General features: G+C 42.4%; 1 protein-coding gene across 3 annotated transcripts in view; it reads right to left on the bottom strand.

Moving 5' to 3' along the window:
- Drosha (drosha ribonuclease III) overlaps window positions 1-17,086 on the bottom strand; it is a 112,637-nt gene that overhangs the window by 22,256 nt on the left and 73,295 nt on the right. For all 3 annotated transcript variants that reach the window (XM_087896962.1, XM_087896960.1, XM_087896961.1), the window contains exons 23-26: window positions 11,468-11,527; window positions 10,051-10,150; window positions 6,156-6,258; window positions 4,275-4,345 (exon numbers count right to left, since the gene is read on the bottom strand). In XM_087896962.1, the coding sequence (XP_087753088.1) occupies window positions 4,275-4,345; window positions 6,156-6,258; window positions 10,051-10,150; window positions 11,468-11,527 (334 nt within the window). The remainder of the gene's footprint in view (window positions 1-4,274; window positions 4,346-6,155; window positions 6,259-10,050; window positions 10,151-11,467; window positions 11,528-17,086) is intronic.

Genomic DNA, 17,086 nt, shown 5'->3' with positions numbered 1-17,086 from the left:
GTTCTCTCTCCTCAACAAAACGAACGCTTCTACATCAGCCTCTGGCCTGCCTGTCTCCTCTGGAGCATGTCACTGTTTCTACAGATCTTCACTCCAGCTTCGGTTTGGATTAATTTATTCCGCTACAGTGACCTCTCATCTAAGTCATAATTTCGAATGCCTGATGGGCGTCTTTTACCTCGCATGCACTCCAGAAGTACGGGAACTCCTCCTTTTGAACGCTAAGCTAGGGAGTGTGGTATCGGGAAGAGCTGCTGTTCTGGTGGGCACCCAGGTGTGGGCACCCAGGTGTAGTTCTGGTTCCACGTGGGTAACTCATTCACTCCAAGCTTCTGTTTGTTTGCTCAAGTGAAAGCAAAGATAATCCTAGGACCCATTCCCAAGTGCTCCCTACTATCTCAATGAGTAATGCAGTGAAAACACTAAGCCCAGGGCTGGTCGAGGGAAACACTACTATCAATAACAGTGTATCAACAGCACTGATAAGTCAGCGTTCTCCTCCAACCACTCCTAATTTCTCCAGAACTTGAGATTACGTACATTCTGATTCATTTTCACCTTGCTGCTTCATGGTTTTCTCTTTAACACACACACACACACACACACACACACACACACACACACACACACCCCGTACCTGTGATTTCTCCTTAGATGTCCATGCCACCCATCTTGGTGTAAATAATACCGTCTTACACCCACATAGTTCACTCACAACCATTTCCTTTTATTTATCCCAGTGCAGTGTCAGAGAAAATGCACTGGAAAGATCCAGACCAGGGTCCCAGCAATACTTTTAATTAGCTCTAGGTCTATGGCATGCTTCTAGAAAAGGCTCAAGATTGACTGGGTCGTTAGCACAGGATATTGATATTAAACACCTATCATGTATTAGGTTACTGCGATAAATAGGGTACAACTCCGTCCCCAAAGGGGCTAACGAGGAAGAAGAAAGGTACACAGACAGAGCTTAGGTACCTGCAGTAGGTCCCTAGCAGTGAAAATCATTTTAAACTATGCCACAGCTGCCACTTTCTCCGATTAAATCTCAGATGAAAAGAAATGGATGCAGTTGAGATCGGCTTCGTGAAGAATATCAGGCTATTACACCATGATGGGAGGAAGTGGGCACCAGAGGGAAAGCCACATCACTCTGCCTGGGGCTGTTAGAAAAATCTTCAAAGAAGACTTGAAGAAGACGAAAAATCTAGCAAACCAGCAGAGGGAAGAACTGAGAGCCAGCCATATACAGGGACAAAAGGAAAATGTCTAAGGAATGTCATAAAGCGTAGGCAAAACGGAAACTAAAACAGGTAGAACCTGTTTTAAAACATCAGATCTGGGCATGTGGTGCCCATCTTTAATCCCAGGACTCAGGAAGGAGAGGTAAGTGGATCTCTGTGAGTCTGAGGCCACCAGGTTTACAGAGTGAGTTCCCAGGGCTACATAGTGAGGCCCCATCTAAACAACAAAACCCTACCCAAACTGTCCGTCTATGTTATGTTTGCATAGATGAGGAATCAAATATCTTAAACTAGAAAGGCCTGTCACTCACACAGCAACACTTGCCATGACGAAAGACTGAGGCAAGGGGGGGGCTGAGGGGCCTCAGAAGGATGCAGGACAATTTGAGTGACGCAGTCCGAGACTCACTTGAGCCAACAGTGATGACATTTTATTTATTTATTTATTTATTTATTTATTTATTTATTTATTTATTTATTTAGTGTATGCCTGAAGGCCAGAAGAGGGCACCAGACCCCATTACAGATGGCTGTGAGCCACCATGTGGTTGCTGGGAATTGAACTCAGGACCTTTGGAAGAGCAGGCAGTGCTCTTAGCTGCTGAGCCATCTCTCCAGCCCCAGTAATGACATTTCAAAACTGAATGGAGACAAGGAGAAAAAAGCTTAGGGGCAGGACAGATTCTAAGCTTTCTGATTTAGATAAAAAAAAAAATCAAAATATGTTTGAGAGTAAAGGTAAGGGGCCAATACTAAATACGGGAGAGAAGCAAGTCTGTGGAAGACCCCACCAGACTGCTCCGAAACCATTTGAAGAGACACCTTTTCCCATTTCTAGAGTGCCAGAGAAAGGCCAGGGTCAGAGATGCTGGGGCCAGACGTACAAAGGGATGAGGCAGGTGCAGGTGGGGAAGGTGATGTAATACCTTTCCACTGCTGGAAGAGGGCCGTGGGGCGACCAACCCTAAGCTTCCGGTGCAGGCAAGCTCACTGGGTAAGCCTGCGTGCCTCACAAACTAAAAGCAAAAACTGCTGCAGAAAGTAAAAATCAGTTGAGGGAGGACACACAAGACAGCTCTGCTACTGACAGGGCTGCAAGGAGAGCAAAGACAATGCCAACGGGGAGCCAACAGCACACACGGCTCCCTTCTCACCCAGCAGCAGGAGAAACGCCAAAAGGACAACACTGCCCTCTCACCGGCCTCGCTGTACCCAACACCCTGAATACCCACTACTGGGGACATTAGGTTGCTAAACCACCTTCTCACCAGAGCACACCATTTCAAACTAAACCTTCTCTTAATCTGGTCTCACGCATGGCAGCCAACCAAGAACCTCAGTATTCAGGCCTGGCCTTAAAGGATGCCTCTCTCCTTGCTAACACAGACACCCCTTAGCTTCACAGAGCTCATTAACCTGCATTAGTTGTCTGCAGTTCTTTCCTGGCTGTGGATGGCTGGTTACATTTTCATAACATTAGACATGCATGGACGCATGCACGCACACACACACACACACACACACACACACACACACACACACACGCCAATGTTTCACCCATTCAGTAACTAGTAGATTCAAGCCAATTTGGAAATGTCAATCAAGTTAAAAGGTCCAAGCTTGTATACATGAAAACTCTGAAGCTCAGAGTTATGTATTACTGGGTTGTGTTCAGTTTTACAACAGACACCAAAATGAGTTCTGAACCTCGGCCACTCCATTTGTAAAGATAACGTTGGGGCTCTGCTTTTCCATTTATACACTTCTTCATTCCACACATTTAACAAATATTACATGTCGGGCAGGTCAGCATTGCACTAGGCACAGGAAATACAAGATAAGCTCACTAAGTAGACAAATGGGACAGAGCCGTTTAAAGGGAAAAAAAGTCTAAACACAAGCAGATCCAATTAAGAACACAAGATACAAACATGCCGGGAAGGAGCGTGGGAGTGGGTGCAGGTTAAGCCAGGACAAAGGAGCAGGGATAAACAGAGGTGAAGGAAACATGAGAAAGGTGGGAAAAGGCTGCTGAAATTGCCAACACAAAATAAAGATCAGAACTATATTTTAAAATTTGAGAAAAAAAAGTCTTAAAATTTATACTATCAGCTACAGACACAAATCAAGACACACAGTTACTTGTGTATGTAGGATAAAATGAGGACTATGGACCATGTGCAGATAATTCTATCACAAGCAAATACACAAATATAAAAATCATCACATATCTAGGCAAACAAATTCTTTTCGTAACATGGAGGTCACATTTTTAAACAGATTGACTTTTAACTTCACCAAGTACTGCAGTGATGACACCGACAGGTTGTAAGGTGCGGGCTCCTGAGGACTGAGCCCCTGACATCCTGGGTTCTTCCTCCTCCACCAGGGCCAGTTCATTCAATTAGACGACATGGCTACTGGGGATACAGAGCTGCCTGTCCCTGTCAATGTGAGTGTGACTGGTTTGGGCACAGACACCACTGAGGATGCTGCAGCATAAGCAAGAGTAAAAGGGCATCTCTGCAATATCAACAGCCTATTTCAGAGTCTTCAAAAATTCTAATTGTTTTAAAAAGTTCTCCTAGATGATTTATTCATAGATCCACCAGAAACTCCTGTCTAAAAAGAATATTCATTTTCTAGTCTACTAATTTACAAAAAAAAACAAAACAGAAAAAAAAAACATGAACAGACTTATCTTTAACTAAGCCTGCACGGAGTAGGTACCCATTTGTTCAAAGGTGCAAAATTAAAGAGAAACTACAAAACACAGCCCCTCTCACTGTATTAGTAATGCATATTTAATCTAGAAAAGAACACAAAGAAAGGTGATCAGGTGAAAGCAAAATCCCTGGAAAAAATGCCAGCCAGCTCTCACATCTGCAAGAGCTGAATGAGCTGAGGTTAGCGAACCTGTCATCTACTGCCTAAGAGGGCTGGCCTTAAGTTTCTCCTACAGTCTTTTCAAAGAACAAAACTTCTGCCCTGATATATGGCCGAGGGAAGAAGATGATTGAGTATAAATACCGGGTCATTAAAGAGTAAGCGTCCAAATAACTGTCTGGCTTCCTCCAGGCTGCCCTCCAAGTAAACGGCTCCTAGAGGAAGGAAGCGAATGCCAAAAGGAAGGCCGCGTTAGTATAATATTCAGAGAAAATTACACAGCTCTACAAAAAGCAAACTGAAAAGCCAAGACCAGTCAGAGAAGAAAGCCCAGGAGTGAGAAGAGTTTAAAGGACACTTCCCTGCTTTCAGCTACGCTTTGTACTAGAATCCAGACGGAAACACAAAGTTAATTCACTAAAATGTGCAAGCAGAGAGACTAAATATGAATTCTCGTGAAGATGTGGATATACACTATGAGGGGGACAATATTTAATCATACTAAAGAAAATACTTCAATTCAGTTTCTGTTTTTATAGGGCATGTTTTACAACAAACATATGCATGGCTCTAAGAAAGAAAAACAAAATAAATAAAACCAGAGTCTAGAGCAATGAAGACTTCTGAAAATAAGAACCAGGATATGTTACACTTTTAATTTGAAATAATTAAGCACTAAAAAGTACTGTTACGAATGCATTTAGCATTAATCATAAACTATTAGCATTATAGCTACATTTTAACTTGGTAGCAAAATAAACCTGGAGTAGAAAAGTCTTATTTTCTCGAAATCAAAATCTTCTGTCTTCAGAATGGCCACTTTTCCGTGTGCAATGTTAAAGTGTAAGAGGCCTTTGGTCAATATTACTAACTGTATCAACAGCTGTAGCAAAATGGACACCACAGCAGCTATGGTTCCGGGACTACCAGGCGCCAGGCTAACTACCCCACATTCCTCTTTTCCCCTTCATGGGGTAGCTCAGCAAAATGTCAGAAGGTTGGTGGGGTTCAGGCTCTTAGCTGACTGGTGGGAAGGCTCAGCTATGCGGAACTCTACTCTGAACAGACGCTGCATGACTGGAATGATTCTTTCAAGAACCCCTTGAGGAAGGGGCACTATCTCCGTCTCTGAGGGAAAAGGAAGATCAGAGATTGGATTATTTACCAAAGACACATATCAGACAACTTATGGAATAAAGAACTGAATCATGTCTGCCCACCCCTTACGCCAAACCGCAGCACTGTAAGCAGTATGTACAAAAGGCACAACAATGCCATGTGATAAACTCCCTGAAACAGACTCTTCATGGAAAGCAGACACTGCTGGGAAAGAGTGGACAGCTATTAACATTCTCGTGTCAATCTCGTCAATATGAAGCTGTGATAGAGGGGACTTTTGTATCTACTTACAAAGAAGAAGGCAAAAAGAAAGGCAAAGGATTCTGAGAAACAAAATTCACTTAATTGTTTACTTAAAAATGAAATTGTCGATCAACTATAACATTGTATTGTAAAGTATATTTCAATTACCAGCTAATTAATTTTCCCTTCACTTCCCTGTACCACACGCTGTGGTTATGAAGCCTGGTGAGAAGTGCCTGCATCAGTCTTGTTTTGCAAAAACAAACAGGAGTTACCCAAATTCAAGGCCTAAGAATTAAAAAGGTTTTGTTTCCTTTCACGATATTGAAATCGGAAAATCTTGTAAATAAGTTAAAACATGTTCAGAAACCAAACTGAGATCTTATTAGCAATTTAGCTCCTGTCTCCTTGTGTGTGTATGCATGTCAAAGATAGAAAGCAAGCCGTCTCCATGCTACTTCGCTCCAATCCAGGAAACAGCAAGCATGACATCAGACGAAGAACACAGTAAGTACAAAGCATGGCTGATTCTCGGAGACACTAAATAACCACAGCACGAGGTGCTGGGCTTTAGGAACAGTGACTGTAAGTGTCTCGACTGAAATGCACGCATGCTCCAATAAGCTCAACACATGCAAACAGCAGATTTTAAACAGAAATTACCTATCAATGCTTCAAAACAATTGGCCATTGCATGCCGGAGGTCTGATTCTCTGCACAGGTCCGGCCCATGGGCATACAGCATAAATCGATCCAGTTCAAGTTTCTGCAAAATCCAAAATGACAAAAAGTGAGACAGTTTTGACAACATACATAACTCTGCAAGTTTATCGGGTGCTCAGCACCATTAGAAACCCACACGCTTCAGTCTTGACCAGCTGAAAGATCCCCCAAACTCCACAGGCAGATTTGGGGTCAGAAATGACTGGGAGGGACCTGACTTTTCAAAACCAAGTACAAACCTAGTATGAGACTACACTAAAAAGAGATTCTGCTACAAGAACATGAGCATCTGGGTTCACCCAGAAGAAACAAACCCAACCTGAAGGTCTAAACAAGAGTCTTGCCTCTTTGATTCCAGAAATACGTGGTGCGGATGATGTCTGTACCATACAGAACAGGTGAGGACTTCAAAAACACTTTCACCTCTAAATAGCTAACTGGGTGAGAATTCCAGGAGCTCCGTGTTTTGCACTCGTGCCCCGTTTTGGAGGCTCCCACGCCCATCTTGCTCGGGCACCCTGAGACCTGCCATGTAATCACAGGATTAGTTTGAAGCGTTTTGAGAATATCATCTGTACTTAATAGTATTTTCTTTTTTGGGTGTAGCCTTAGAGAAAGTGTGCCCCAGGATGAGGAATAGCACATGCTAACCCATTAGTGTCTACTTCCTTTACATTTGGCTACACTTTATGGCCTTTCCATTCCTCTCCCTTTATGTGGTTTCTTTCCTTTGGGGGTTGCTAACAATCTGGAGACAAGGTCTCACTGTGTGGCTAGGCTGGCTCAGCTTTCTTCATCTTCTAATTCAGACTCTGGCTTCTCCCTTTACCTTGATTTCCACATTGACTCATTTCATATCCTGATACACAATATAAGAACTTTTAAATAAAGCTAGTCCCAAATGAATGAATACTTCCTTGAAAATTCCTGAGACTGAAGTAGTATTTTTCACAGAAGGAGAAGACACAAATTGTGACGGTTTCCATAGGCCCGTAGGGAGCAGCACTATTAGGAAGTATGGCTTTGTTGGAGGAAGCCTGTCATAGGGCATGGACTTTGAGGTCTCAAATGCTCAAGCCACACCCAGTGGGGCATTCTCTTCCTGCTGCCTACAGAACCAGATATAGAAACTCTTGGCTCCTTCTCCAGTACCATGTCTGCCTGTAATCCACCATGTTTCCCGCCATGACAAAAATGGAAAAACCTTTGAAATTGCAAGCCAGTCCCAATTAAATGTTTTTTTTTTTAAATAAGAGTTACCATGGTCATGGTGTCTCTTCACAGCAATAGACTCCCTAAGACATAAATATTACATAAACATGTAATAAATCAGTTTTAATTTCCATAAAAAATTTAACAATATTCACCAAAAAAAAGCATGAAACATAATATGGAATAAGACACAAGCTACTGAACAACCTAACACAGTTGGAATCTCATCAGTTTTTGGATCACAGACATTCAGATTATACTCACTATGTTAAGTGCCCATATCCATTTATACTGGAAACCCTGCTAAAAATCTAGTATAAAATATATTCAAATCAGTTTTGACTACCACAAATATAACGGCAGAAAGTTCCTTTAAAAAAACAAAGCAAAACAAAAAAACCCTTGATCCCAGAGTGCCAGAGTTTATACTAGAATCTGTAAACTTCATCTGTTTCGCAGCCTCACTGGGAAATACAATTGCGCGCTATGTCTGGAGTCCTGCTCGAGAGCAGACTGCAGGCTGCATGTCTATGTTAGAAACAATTACTCTGGAGTACTGAGAATTCCAGCTTCTCAGCCTCCCCACTCTCGTATCCTTGTTTCTCTGCGTAGGCGCTAGCAGAACTCTTACATGAGAGCGGGCACCAGAACCGCTGGGCCTGACTCACAGCAGTGCCAGCCGCCAAGGGTTTCAGAGCCACCACTTTAGAAAAAGGTGGGACCGCAAAGGCCTTCTGCTGGAGACAAACACTACCGGGAAGCTGGGTGGTGAGGGACCAATGGTCTAATTTCAGCCTGAGGAACTTTGTAAGAAAATAGTCCTTTAACTTGTGTCTGCTTCTACAAAGACTATACTTAACTGTATATTAGCGTAAGAAAGAAGCAACTTCAGAAATCAAAGCAAAGGTGCCAGGTTCAGTTGTAGACACCATATTCTCAGTACTTGGAATCTGAGTCAGAGAACCCGATGAGGGTGGGTTTGGTGAAATAAGACCATTTAGAAATCCCCAGTGGGAGAACTGGCCAGCCAGTTGTCCCTCATGGCTCTGTATAGGATTCAATGTGTTACATAATGACTTGCCTTGAGGCTACGGCAATTTCCTACAGCTGGTAAATAGTGTCCCCACTGCCATCCCTCTAAGTGTTTGGGGAATAGTTGAGCAATTCCACTCTGCCCCAAACTGAAGAGAAACAAGGACGGATGAGCTGGCAGCTCTTGGTTACTATATACTCCCATTCACATGAATATCCGCCACCAGCAAGCATTTGACAAACCAGGTAAGCTTCCAAACAGTTTACACAGCCCTTGGACATCACTCACTGGAAGGCTGCTAAATTCATGTTTGCTTACCTTGCTGAGTACAGTCTTCCATTAGACATTCTGCTTTACACTCTAAATGTCACCAACGGCGGTTGGCAGCCTACCACTGTACACTGTCATGATGGTACTACACAAAGTAAAATAATGCTTTCTTGCCAACACAAAAACCAGAGGCTAATATTTGCTATATTTTTAATATTACCATCCTGACAGGTGAACAACAAGTCAGTCACAGAGCTAGTCTTTTCCGCTCTCATCGCAAAATGAAGGGGGAGCAGACTACTTAAGACAAAAGCAAAGAAAAGCTTTTCTTTTCCAGTAGACACTGATGTCTAGGGACTTAAGAATCTTCATTCTTTCTGTTGTTGCATAAAAAGCAAAGGCCTACAATATGTGAGAATTTAATCACAAGAACAATGACAATGTTAAAAGTAACTAGATGCTACAAATTTATTGACATTTGCGTGACTTCTATGAACAAGGATCACAAAACCCACTTTAAACAGATTCATGAAAACTCATGATCTATTTAATTCTCATAACCAGTATGCATGGTGGAAGCTGATGTGGTTTGGTTCCCACCTTATAAACGGGAGAGTTGAGGCCTGGGGGAGAGAACAACTCATCTACCGCCACAGTATGTAAAAAAAGGGATGGACAGAACCCTCATGGGCCAGCCAAAGCATCCACATTTCTATTGGCTATGCCTTACTGTAAGGCATCACATGGAAAAAGAAACGACAGATCAGACCAGGGGTGTAAAATCCTAGCACAAGTCTGAATTAAGAAGAGGTTCTGGCAGTCACTCAGCTAAGTCAATGAAGCAAGCAGACAGCCTAAATCCTAAATCTTAACTAATGGGATTTATGATTTTGGAGATTCTCAAAGCTCTAAAAAGTATTCCTTATGGATGTGGACTGTCTGAAGAATTCTGTTCAGAGCTATAATTCTGCCTATTAACAAAAATTAATAACAAATGTAATACAGAAATATTCTATGAAATATACAATAATTGCTTTTGCATGCCTCCCATGTTACTTTCCCCAATTGTTTAGCCTGTTCACGTACATCTGTCAATTTCTTTCTCGTTTGTTTTCAAGTTACCTCACTGTGGAGTTCATTAGCTGCTGGTGAAATCCACAAAGGTATCAGACCAAAATAAACAAACAGACAAACCCACACCATGGTCTGGTCCATAAAATATGATTCCCCAATATACTCCCAAGGAGGATTCAGCCCGCTGCAGAATTCTGTGGCCGAGGATGTCAGGCCCAGGCAAAGGCTTCAGGCGGTTCACACTACCTTCGCAAGCATGGCCAGGTGCTGGTTCTGAACGATGGCTGTGCGATAGGTTGCCAAGCCGCCTTCTTCCAGACTAGGAAACAAATAGTACAGGTGGACACTGTTGGGGAGAAAAAAAAAAGAACATAATCTAGCCTGCAAATATGCGTCACAAAACAGTCTGGGGCTCTGCAACACAGAGGGGACGCCGTATCTGCAGCAGTCAGTAGCTGCACTGAGGTAACCTCGAAACCTTGAATTAATTATTTACAAACCTCCAACAGCAACATCTACTCATATGTCCATATACTTTTGTTAAGAGTTCCCTGGAGGCAGATGTAGCACACATATCAGTAATCCTAGCATTCTAGAGAATCACAAGTTCAAAGCTAGCCTGGTGTATACGGTGAACTGTAGGCCAGTCAGGGTTAGAGAGTAAGATCACAGCTCCAAAACCAAAAAAAAAGAATTTCCCTGAAATTTGATAAAGATACAATCTGTCACACTGTTTGTGACTAACAGGAGCAAACATCTGAAAGTCCAGTGTGATATGGGTGGACCCTGAAGACAATCCTGGGAAGCCCTGCGTGGCAACGTAGTGGTGCAGTGCCCCAAATCACAGCCACCAAGAGCAGAGCAGTGACACCGTGGCAGGTTCTATGCAATGACTATGGCCGGGGTGGGGTCACACAGTGCGGCTGCTCTGTGCTGTGGCTCACCAGCTCATCAGACCTGCTGCCCACCAGGACTGCTACGCTCATTAGTCTTGGAGTAATAGGAACCGGCTCCTCTCTGTGCCTTTCTTTGGAAAACCACTGACCAAGAGAATAAGACAGTTCAAGACAGATGCAGGGGAAGACTGTGTCACCTCCCTAAGGGAACGATTAGGAGCAGGGAGAGATAGAATTCACTTTCCGGTCCCTACCAATCAAAAACCTTAGAAGAGCCTTGGAACACTCTTGTGCAGGTCACACACACAGACACATTCACACCCTCGCTCGCACACACCCAGTCATTAAAATTACTTGTAAGCTTTACTTCCCTCAAGATTAGAAAGACAGAACAGGATCAAAGGCAAATCCTGGAAGATGAAATGACATTTTAAAATATCATCCCTCCCTTTCCAGAGGAATAAAAGCTCTGTAGCACTAGTCGTGCTGACTAGGGAGCGGCTGAAATCCTGTGGCTGTAAGCAACTTTAACACATGCTTGACAGGACAGAGACACCGGCCTTTCATCTTGTAATCTCACTCATTACAGCAGCAGCAAGAGCAGTTGTCAGGGCAAGAGCCACAGAAATGTGGCTTTTAAGCTCCTCAGAAGAGAAAATACATGGTGTCCCAGTGCCTTGCTTGGCTAATTACAAAGGAGGTAACATAGTACGCATACAACCTAGCAAATGTAATTCCTGGGGGCTGCATGGGGAAGACCTACTCACCTGGTCAGAAACTCCACGACAGCGTCTCCCAGGAACTCCAGCCTTTCGTTGTGGTTAATCCTACAGCGAAAATGTAAAAGATGGTTTAAAAAAGCACATTTAGGGCCAGTGAAACAGCTCACAGGGTAAAGAACACTGTTGCCAGGATGCCTGATCACCAAATATGAATTCTGGGGTCTACATGTTAGAAGGAGAGAATGACTCCCATAAATCGTCCAATGATCTCCATATATCTGCCATGACACAAGCACATGGGTGTGCACCATACATCAAGGTGATTATAAAAAGCTTCTATTAAAAAAATAGTGTTTACTTTCTCTTCCTGTTTTTTCAAAAAAGGAACATTAGTGTTAGTTCATTAAACAGCTTATAGATTTATCACTCATATTCAAGAGCTGATGGAGGAGGGTTATCTGTCTATTGTGTTATTTTCATTGGTTAATAAAGAGACTGCCTTGGCCCTCTGATAGGACAGAAAATTAGGTAGGCGGAGTAAACAGAACAGAATGCTGGGAAGAGGGCAATGAGGCAGACGCCATGGAGCCAGCCACCAGGTCAGACATGCTGAATCTTTTCCGGTAAGCCACATCTCATGGTGCTACACAGATTATTAGAAATGGGTTAATATCAAGATATGAGAGTTAGTCAGTAACTAACTCTCTAGAGATAATTGGCCAGGCAGTGCTTAAATGAATACAATTTGTGTGTTGTTATTTCTGGGACTAAGCTAGCCGTGCGGGAGCCGGGTGAGGTGAAAAGCAGGCCTGCCCGCAGCCCCTCACTACATATGGCGCCCAGACGTGGATAACTGAATCCACAGAAAGCCTGAGAAAGCTTGGGAAAGAATAGAGTAAAGCATGTTTTCTTGGTATGGTAGCAGCAATTTCTCGGGTCTACTCTGCTTGCTAGAGGCAAGCAAGTGCTCTCGTCTAAGAGAGGCTTCCTGACTCAGCTTTAGCTGCAAAACCCTGCAGCTCATTAAGAGGTCCTGCCACGAAACACTTACGGTGTTGATCAAAAGCTGAACGCATGCTTTTCGGTTTTCAGCCATAGCAGGAAAAAAGCTGCGCTGTTTTAAAATGCCGGCTTTCTGGACTGTCCTGCCAGGGCAATCTCTGACTCTTTCAGGCAGGCAGTCTGACTGAGTGTGGTCTGTGAGCAGAATGCTCCAGCTTGCTTGCTGGCACGGACCTTTAAATGCCATAGAGTTGTGGCAGTAAAAGACTCCAGTGGTACCTTTACCATGAGTCTGGAAAGCTAAGGAATGGGCTGGATCTAGCTGTCAAAGCCACGGTTTTAGACTCATGTGGTCAGAAAAAGAGAGATATACAGTAAAAAGAGATTCAAAGAGGAAGAAAACCTCTAAATGGTTTACTATGAGTTAAAAATATATGCAGGTTAAAAGGTTAAAGTCATTAAAAATAAAAAAGAAAGGGAGATATAGGGTGTGGTGGTACACACCTTTAATCCCAATGTCTGGGAGGCAGAGGCATATTGACCTCTGTGACTTCAAGAGACAGAGGTAGAGATTGACCTTTGTGACCTCAAGGTGTGGTAGTACACGCCTTTAATCCCAATGCCTGGGAGGCAGAGACAGATCTCTGTGAGTTCAAGGTGTGGTAGCACACACCTTTAATCCCAGTGCTGGGGAGGCTGAGACAGTGGGATCTCTGAGTTCAAGGACAGCCTGGTCTACAGAGTTATTCCAGGACAAAGATATACAGAGAACCAGTCTCAAAAAGTAAAAGTAAAAATAAAAGAAATAGAGGTTAAAATAAAGCCATCATAAAGATGGAAAATACACAGAGAATCTTGATACTGTATGCTATTATGCTCTCTTTTAATTGTTTGAATGCTGAGGAAGGAGCAACAGTCGCCAAAAGACATTTGCTTATAAATGCTGCAGAATTAATCCAAGATAGATATTTTGAAAATACCTTGACTTCAGAATTTGGGTCTAAGAATATGATGCTTTGGAAAGGAGGTCCTTCTTTTGTTTTCACAGAGGATGAGACCCTGTGGATTGCTTCTATCCCAATATGGTATGATAGACCACGCCCTCCTGAAAGGTTTCTGTGAACACACTCAAAAAATTTCTTCACTCAACTGCCGACTGAGATGAACCTGGCAGACAGGTTTTACCATGAAAGACCTGATTAACAGCGCCCCTATACAGCAGGAAGAAGTTTGGAGAGAAATAACTACGTCCATATTCCCAAATATTGTTTAAAAATGTTCTTTTACATTTAAAGGGGGATATGATATAGATATGAATAATTTCATTGGTATGGATTTTAAGGTCAATTTTGTTATATGTATACATATTTCTGATCTTGATTGATGTATTGTGATTGTATAGTTCATTTAAAAATGCAATGTATAATTAAAAATATAGGTTGTTAATGGATAATATCGATAATAGTCAAGCTTGTAGTAATGTTAGTCCGATTTTCTAGAAGTGCATAGATATATTTCAGATAGACATTCATATCTTTCAAAGACTACAGAACATGGCATTTAATGTTTTAATAACTTAGGACTTTTCATGACAATGAGACACGTCTGCTCCTGGCAGCACCAATCTACTTCAAGAGGAAGATGGGCATCGAAGAGGCTCCTTATGGAGTTGGTTAGCCATTCGGGCAAGAAACTGCTCTGCCTGGACTGTTATATAAACTGGACACAGAGAACCCGCAGAGAGAGGACTGCTGAACTTGCCTAAAGGTGAGATGATCTTTCGGGATTCCTGATTCATGAAAGAGTCTGTGAGACATTCTGCAGGACACAGCAGATAGTGACTGAATTGCCTTTGAAATTTCCTGCTTCATGGAAATGTCTCTGGATATTATGGGCCTGAAGGCCAAAGATGGATGCCCCAATGGTACAGAGGAACTTTGGGTGACTGTCCAGGCAGCGAGATGTCTCTGTCATTTCTAGAGTTTTGGAAGTTGCTTACTTCTTGTTTACTTAGGTAATAAATCCTTCTGGAGTCTTTGATGGAGTTGAAGAATGGATAGTCATAGTTACAGTTTTCCATTATTATGATAAAGATATAGTTATAAATATTGTGACTGTAATTCTTGCTTGATAACTGTTTTGTTATGTGTAATTTTACTATGTTAAAATGAAAGCCTTTCTTTTTTGTTTAAACAGAAAAAGGGGAAATGATGGAGGAGGGTTATCTGTCTATTGTGTTATTTTCATTGGTTAATAAAGAGACTGCCTTGGCCCTCTGATAGGACAGAAAATTAGGTAGGCGGAGTAAACAGAACAGAATGCTGGGAAGAGGGCAATGAGGCAGACACCATGGAGCCAGCCACCAGGTCAGACATGCTGAATCTTTTCCGGTAAGCCACCACCTCGTGGTGCTACACAGATTATTAGAAATGGGTTAATATCAAGATATGAGAGTTAGTCAGTAACTAACTCTCTAGAGATAATGGGCCAGGCAGTGCTTAAATGAATACAATTTGTGTGTTGTTATTTCTGGGACTAAGCTAGCCGTGCGGGAGCCGGGTGAGGCGAAAAGCAGGCCTGCCCGCGGCCCCTCACTACAAAGAGCTATGGCTATCCTAGTTTATCCTGAAGACAGCCAGGTCCCACCTAGTAGAAAAGTGTGGTGGTTTGAATGAGAATGGCCTCCATAGGCTCAAATATTTGAATTCTTAGTCACCAGGGAGTGGCGCCATTTGAAAGGATTGTAAGGATTAGGAGGTGTGGCCTTGTTGGAGGAAGTGTGTCACTAGGGTGGACTCTGAGGTTTCAAAAGCCTATGACAGGCCCAGTCTCCCTCTCCCTACAGGTCAGGATGAAGTTCTTAGCTATTGTTTCAGTACCTGCCTGCAAGCCCTTATGCTCCCCACCATGATAATGAATGAGACCTCTGAAAACTGTAAGCAAGCCCCCAATTAAATGCTTTCTTTCAAGCATTGCATTGTCTTGGTCATGGCGTCTCTTCTCAGCAACAGACCAGTGACTAAAACAGAAGGCAAGAATGGGTTTCATCCCATCGTACTACATGGCTCTAACTTTCTAACCCAAGGCTTCTTTCCCCTGGAAACAAGACTAAAAAGCCAGGTGCTATCAAACTGACTATCGTGTCTCCACTCTGCTACCCGCTGAGTGGAATGCATTCTAGAAGAGTTCCTGAGACAGCATCCCATCATCTCACCTCCAAACTCAACCAGATCTAGTCCTTGCAAACAGGCCTAACCTGTCTGCCACCTCATCACCTGCTGCTGTCTTCTCCCACCTGTGTGCTGGCCTCCTGTTCCAAACCACTAGAGAGTCTCAGAGAGGGGCCCTTCAGAGAACAGTCAATCACTGCCCCTCTTTAAGCCAGGCTTTCTCCCTCCCAAGAACTTTCTACTCTCTGTCCCTCTGCACTCAGATACACTGAAAATCCAGTTTATCCCTCAAGGTTCGGGAAAATCTCTATGACATCCTGCCTGGTGATGCCCCTCATCAATGTGGACACTCCCCTCCCCAGTATATAGACCATACTTTATTTCTATGATAAAGCAACACCTATAAAGAAGTCCCTGGAACCTCATCTCAACTAATGGCTTGTATTTACATGAAAAGGATATTCAGGATCTCACCGATTCTTTAGAGTACACGCACGCATCTATTATACACACACACATAGAAAGAGGACACGCATGTATCTATTAAACATACACACAAAGAAAGAGGACATGCATGCATCTATTACACATACACATAGAAAGAGAACACACATGCATCTATTACACATACACAGAAATGTAAAGCAGTCAGCCCTATAAAAGATTTCTCTGATTCTTAATTTTATACATCTTGAAACACTTTGGGTTTTGTTTATGTTTTTACTACTGTATTACCCCAGAGTGACTAGGACGATTATATGGTGTTTTGTAATTGAGCCAAACATGTTGGTGCAAGTCTGTAATCCCAGCACTCAAAATGCCATCCCGAGTTACAGAATAACACCTCGTCTGTTTCTCTGTCTGCCTCCATGTATGTCTCTCTTCTCAGACAAACACATGCAAATTAAGAAAGGAATAGGAAGATTTTTAAAAGAAAAAAAAATACACCATTCTGTTTCATAAGCCATGAAAAAAAATCCATTTTCTTTGACAGAGATTTTCCTCCTAACAATTCTAAGCATTACACAGCAAAAACAATCTAATGTGAAAACACGGAGCCCTGTTAGGAGTTTGGGGGTAGGGTGAAAAGACAAACCATATCCCAACTGCAGCTTTATTAGCAAATAAGATGACACCTAGTCAAAGAACGGAAACTGATAAGTCATGTGTGATTTTAAATGACATTTTACCAGCATAACTTTTACTATAATTTCTTTTAAACTTTCATAGAGACAGTGACTATGTTTAGTATTTCAATTACCAGAAATTGGGCTGTCCAGTTTGTTAAAATTCATGATCAATAGTTCTAAAAAGGTTTGTTCAAAAGTGAGTTTACCATTCATTAAAAAAAGAAAAAACATAAAAAATAATAAAATAAAATAACCTGTCCATATCTGGCTTTGGGTTTCTATTTCCACATTATGACTAAACTGGCAATAAACCATAAAGCAAACATGGGGACTGAATTCCACTCTGGTTACTATTATATGCT

This window comes from Myodes glareolus, chromosome 15 (genome assembly GCF_982192425.1).
Source record: "Myodes glareolus chromosome 15, mMyoGla1.1, whole genome shotgun sequence".
In the NCBI taxonomy this organism is placed as follows: Eukaryota; Metazoa; Chordata; class Mammalia; order Rodentia; family Cricetidae; genus Myodes; species Myodes glareolus.
This window is presented reverse-complemented; position numbering and strand designations above follow the sequence as displayed.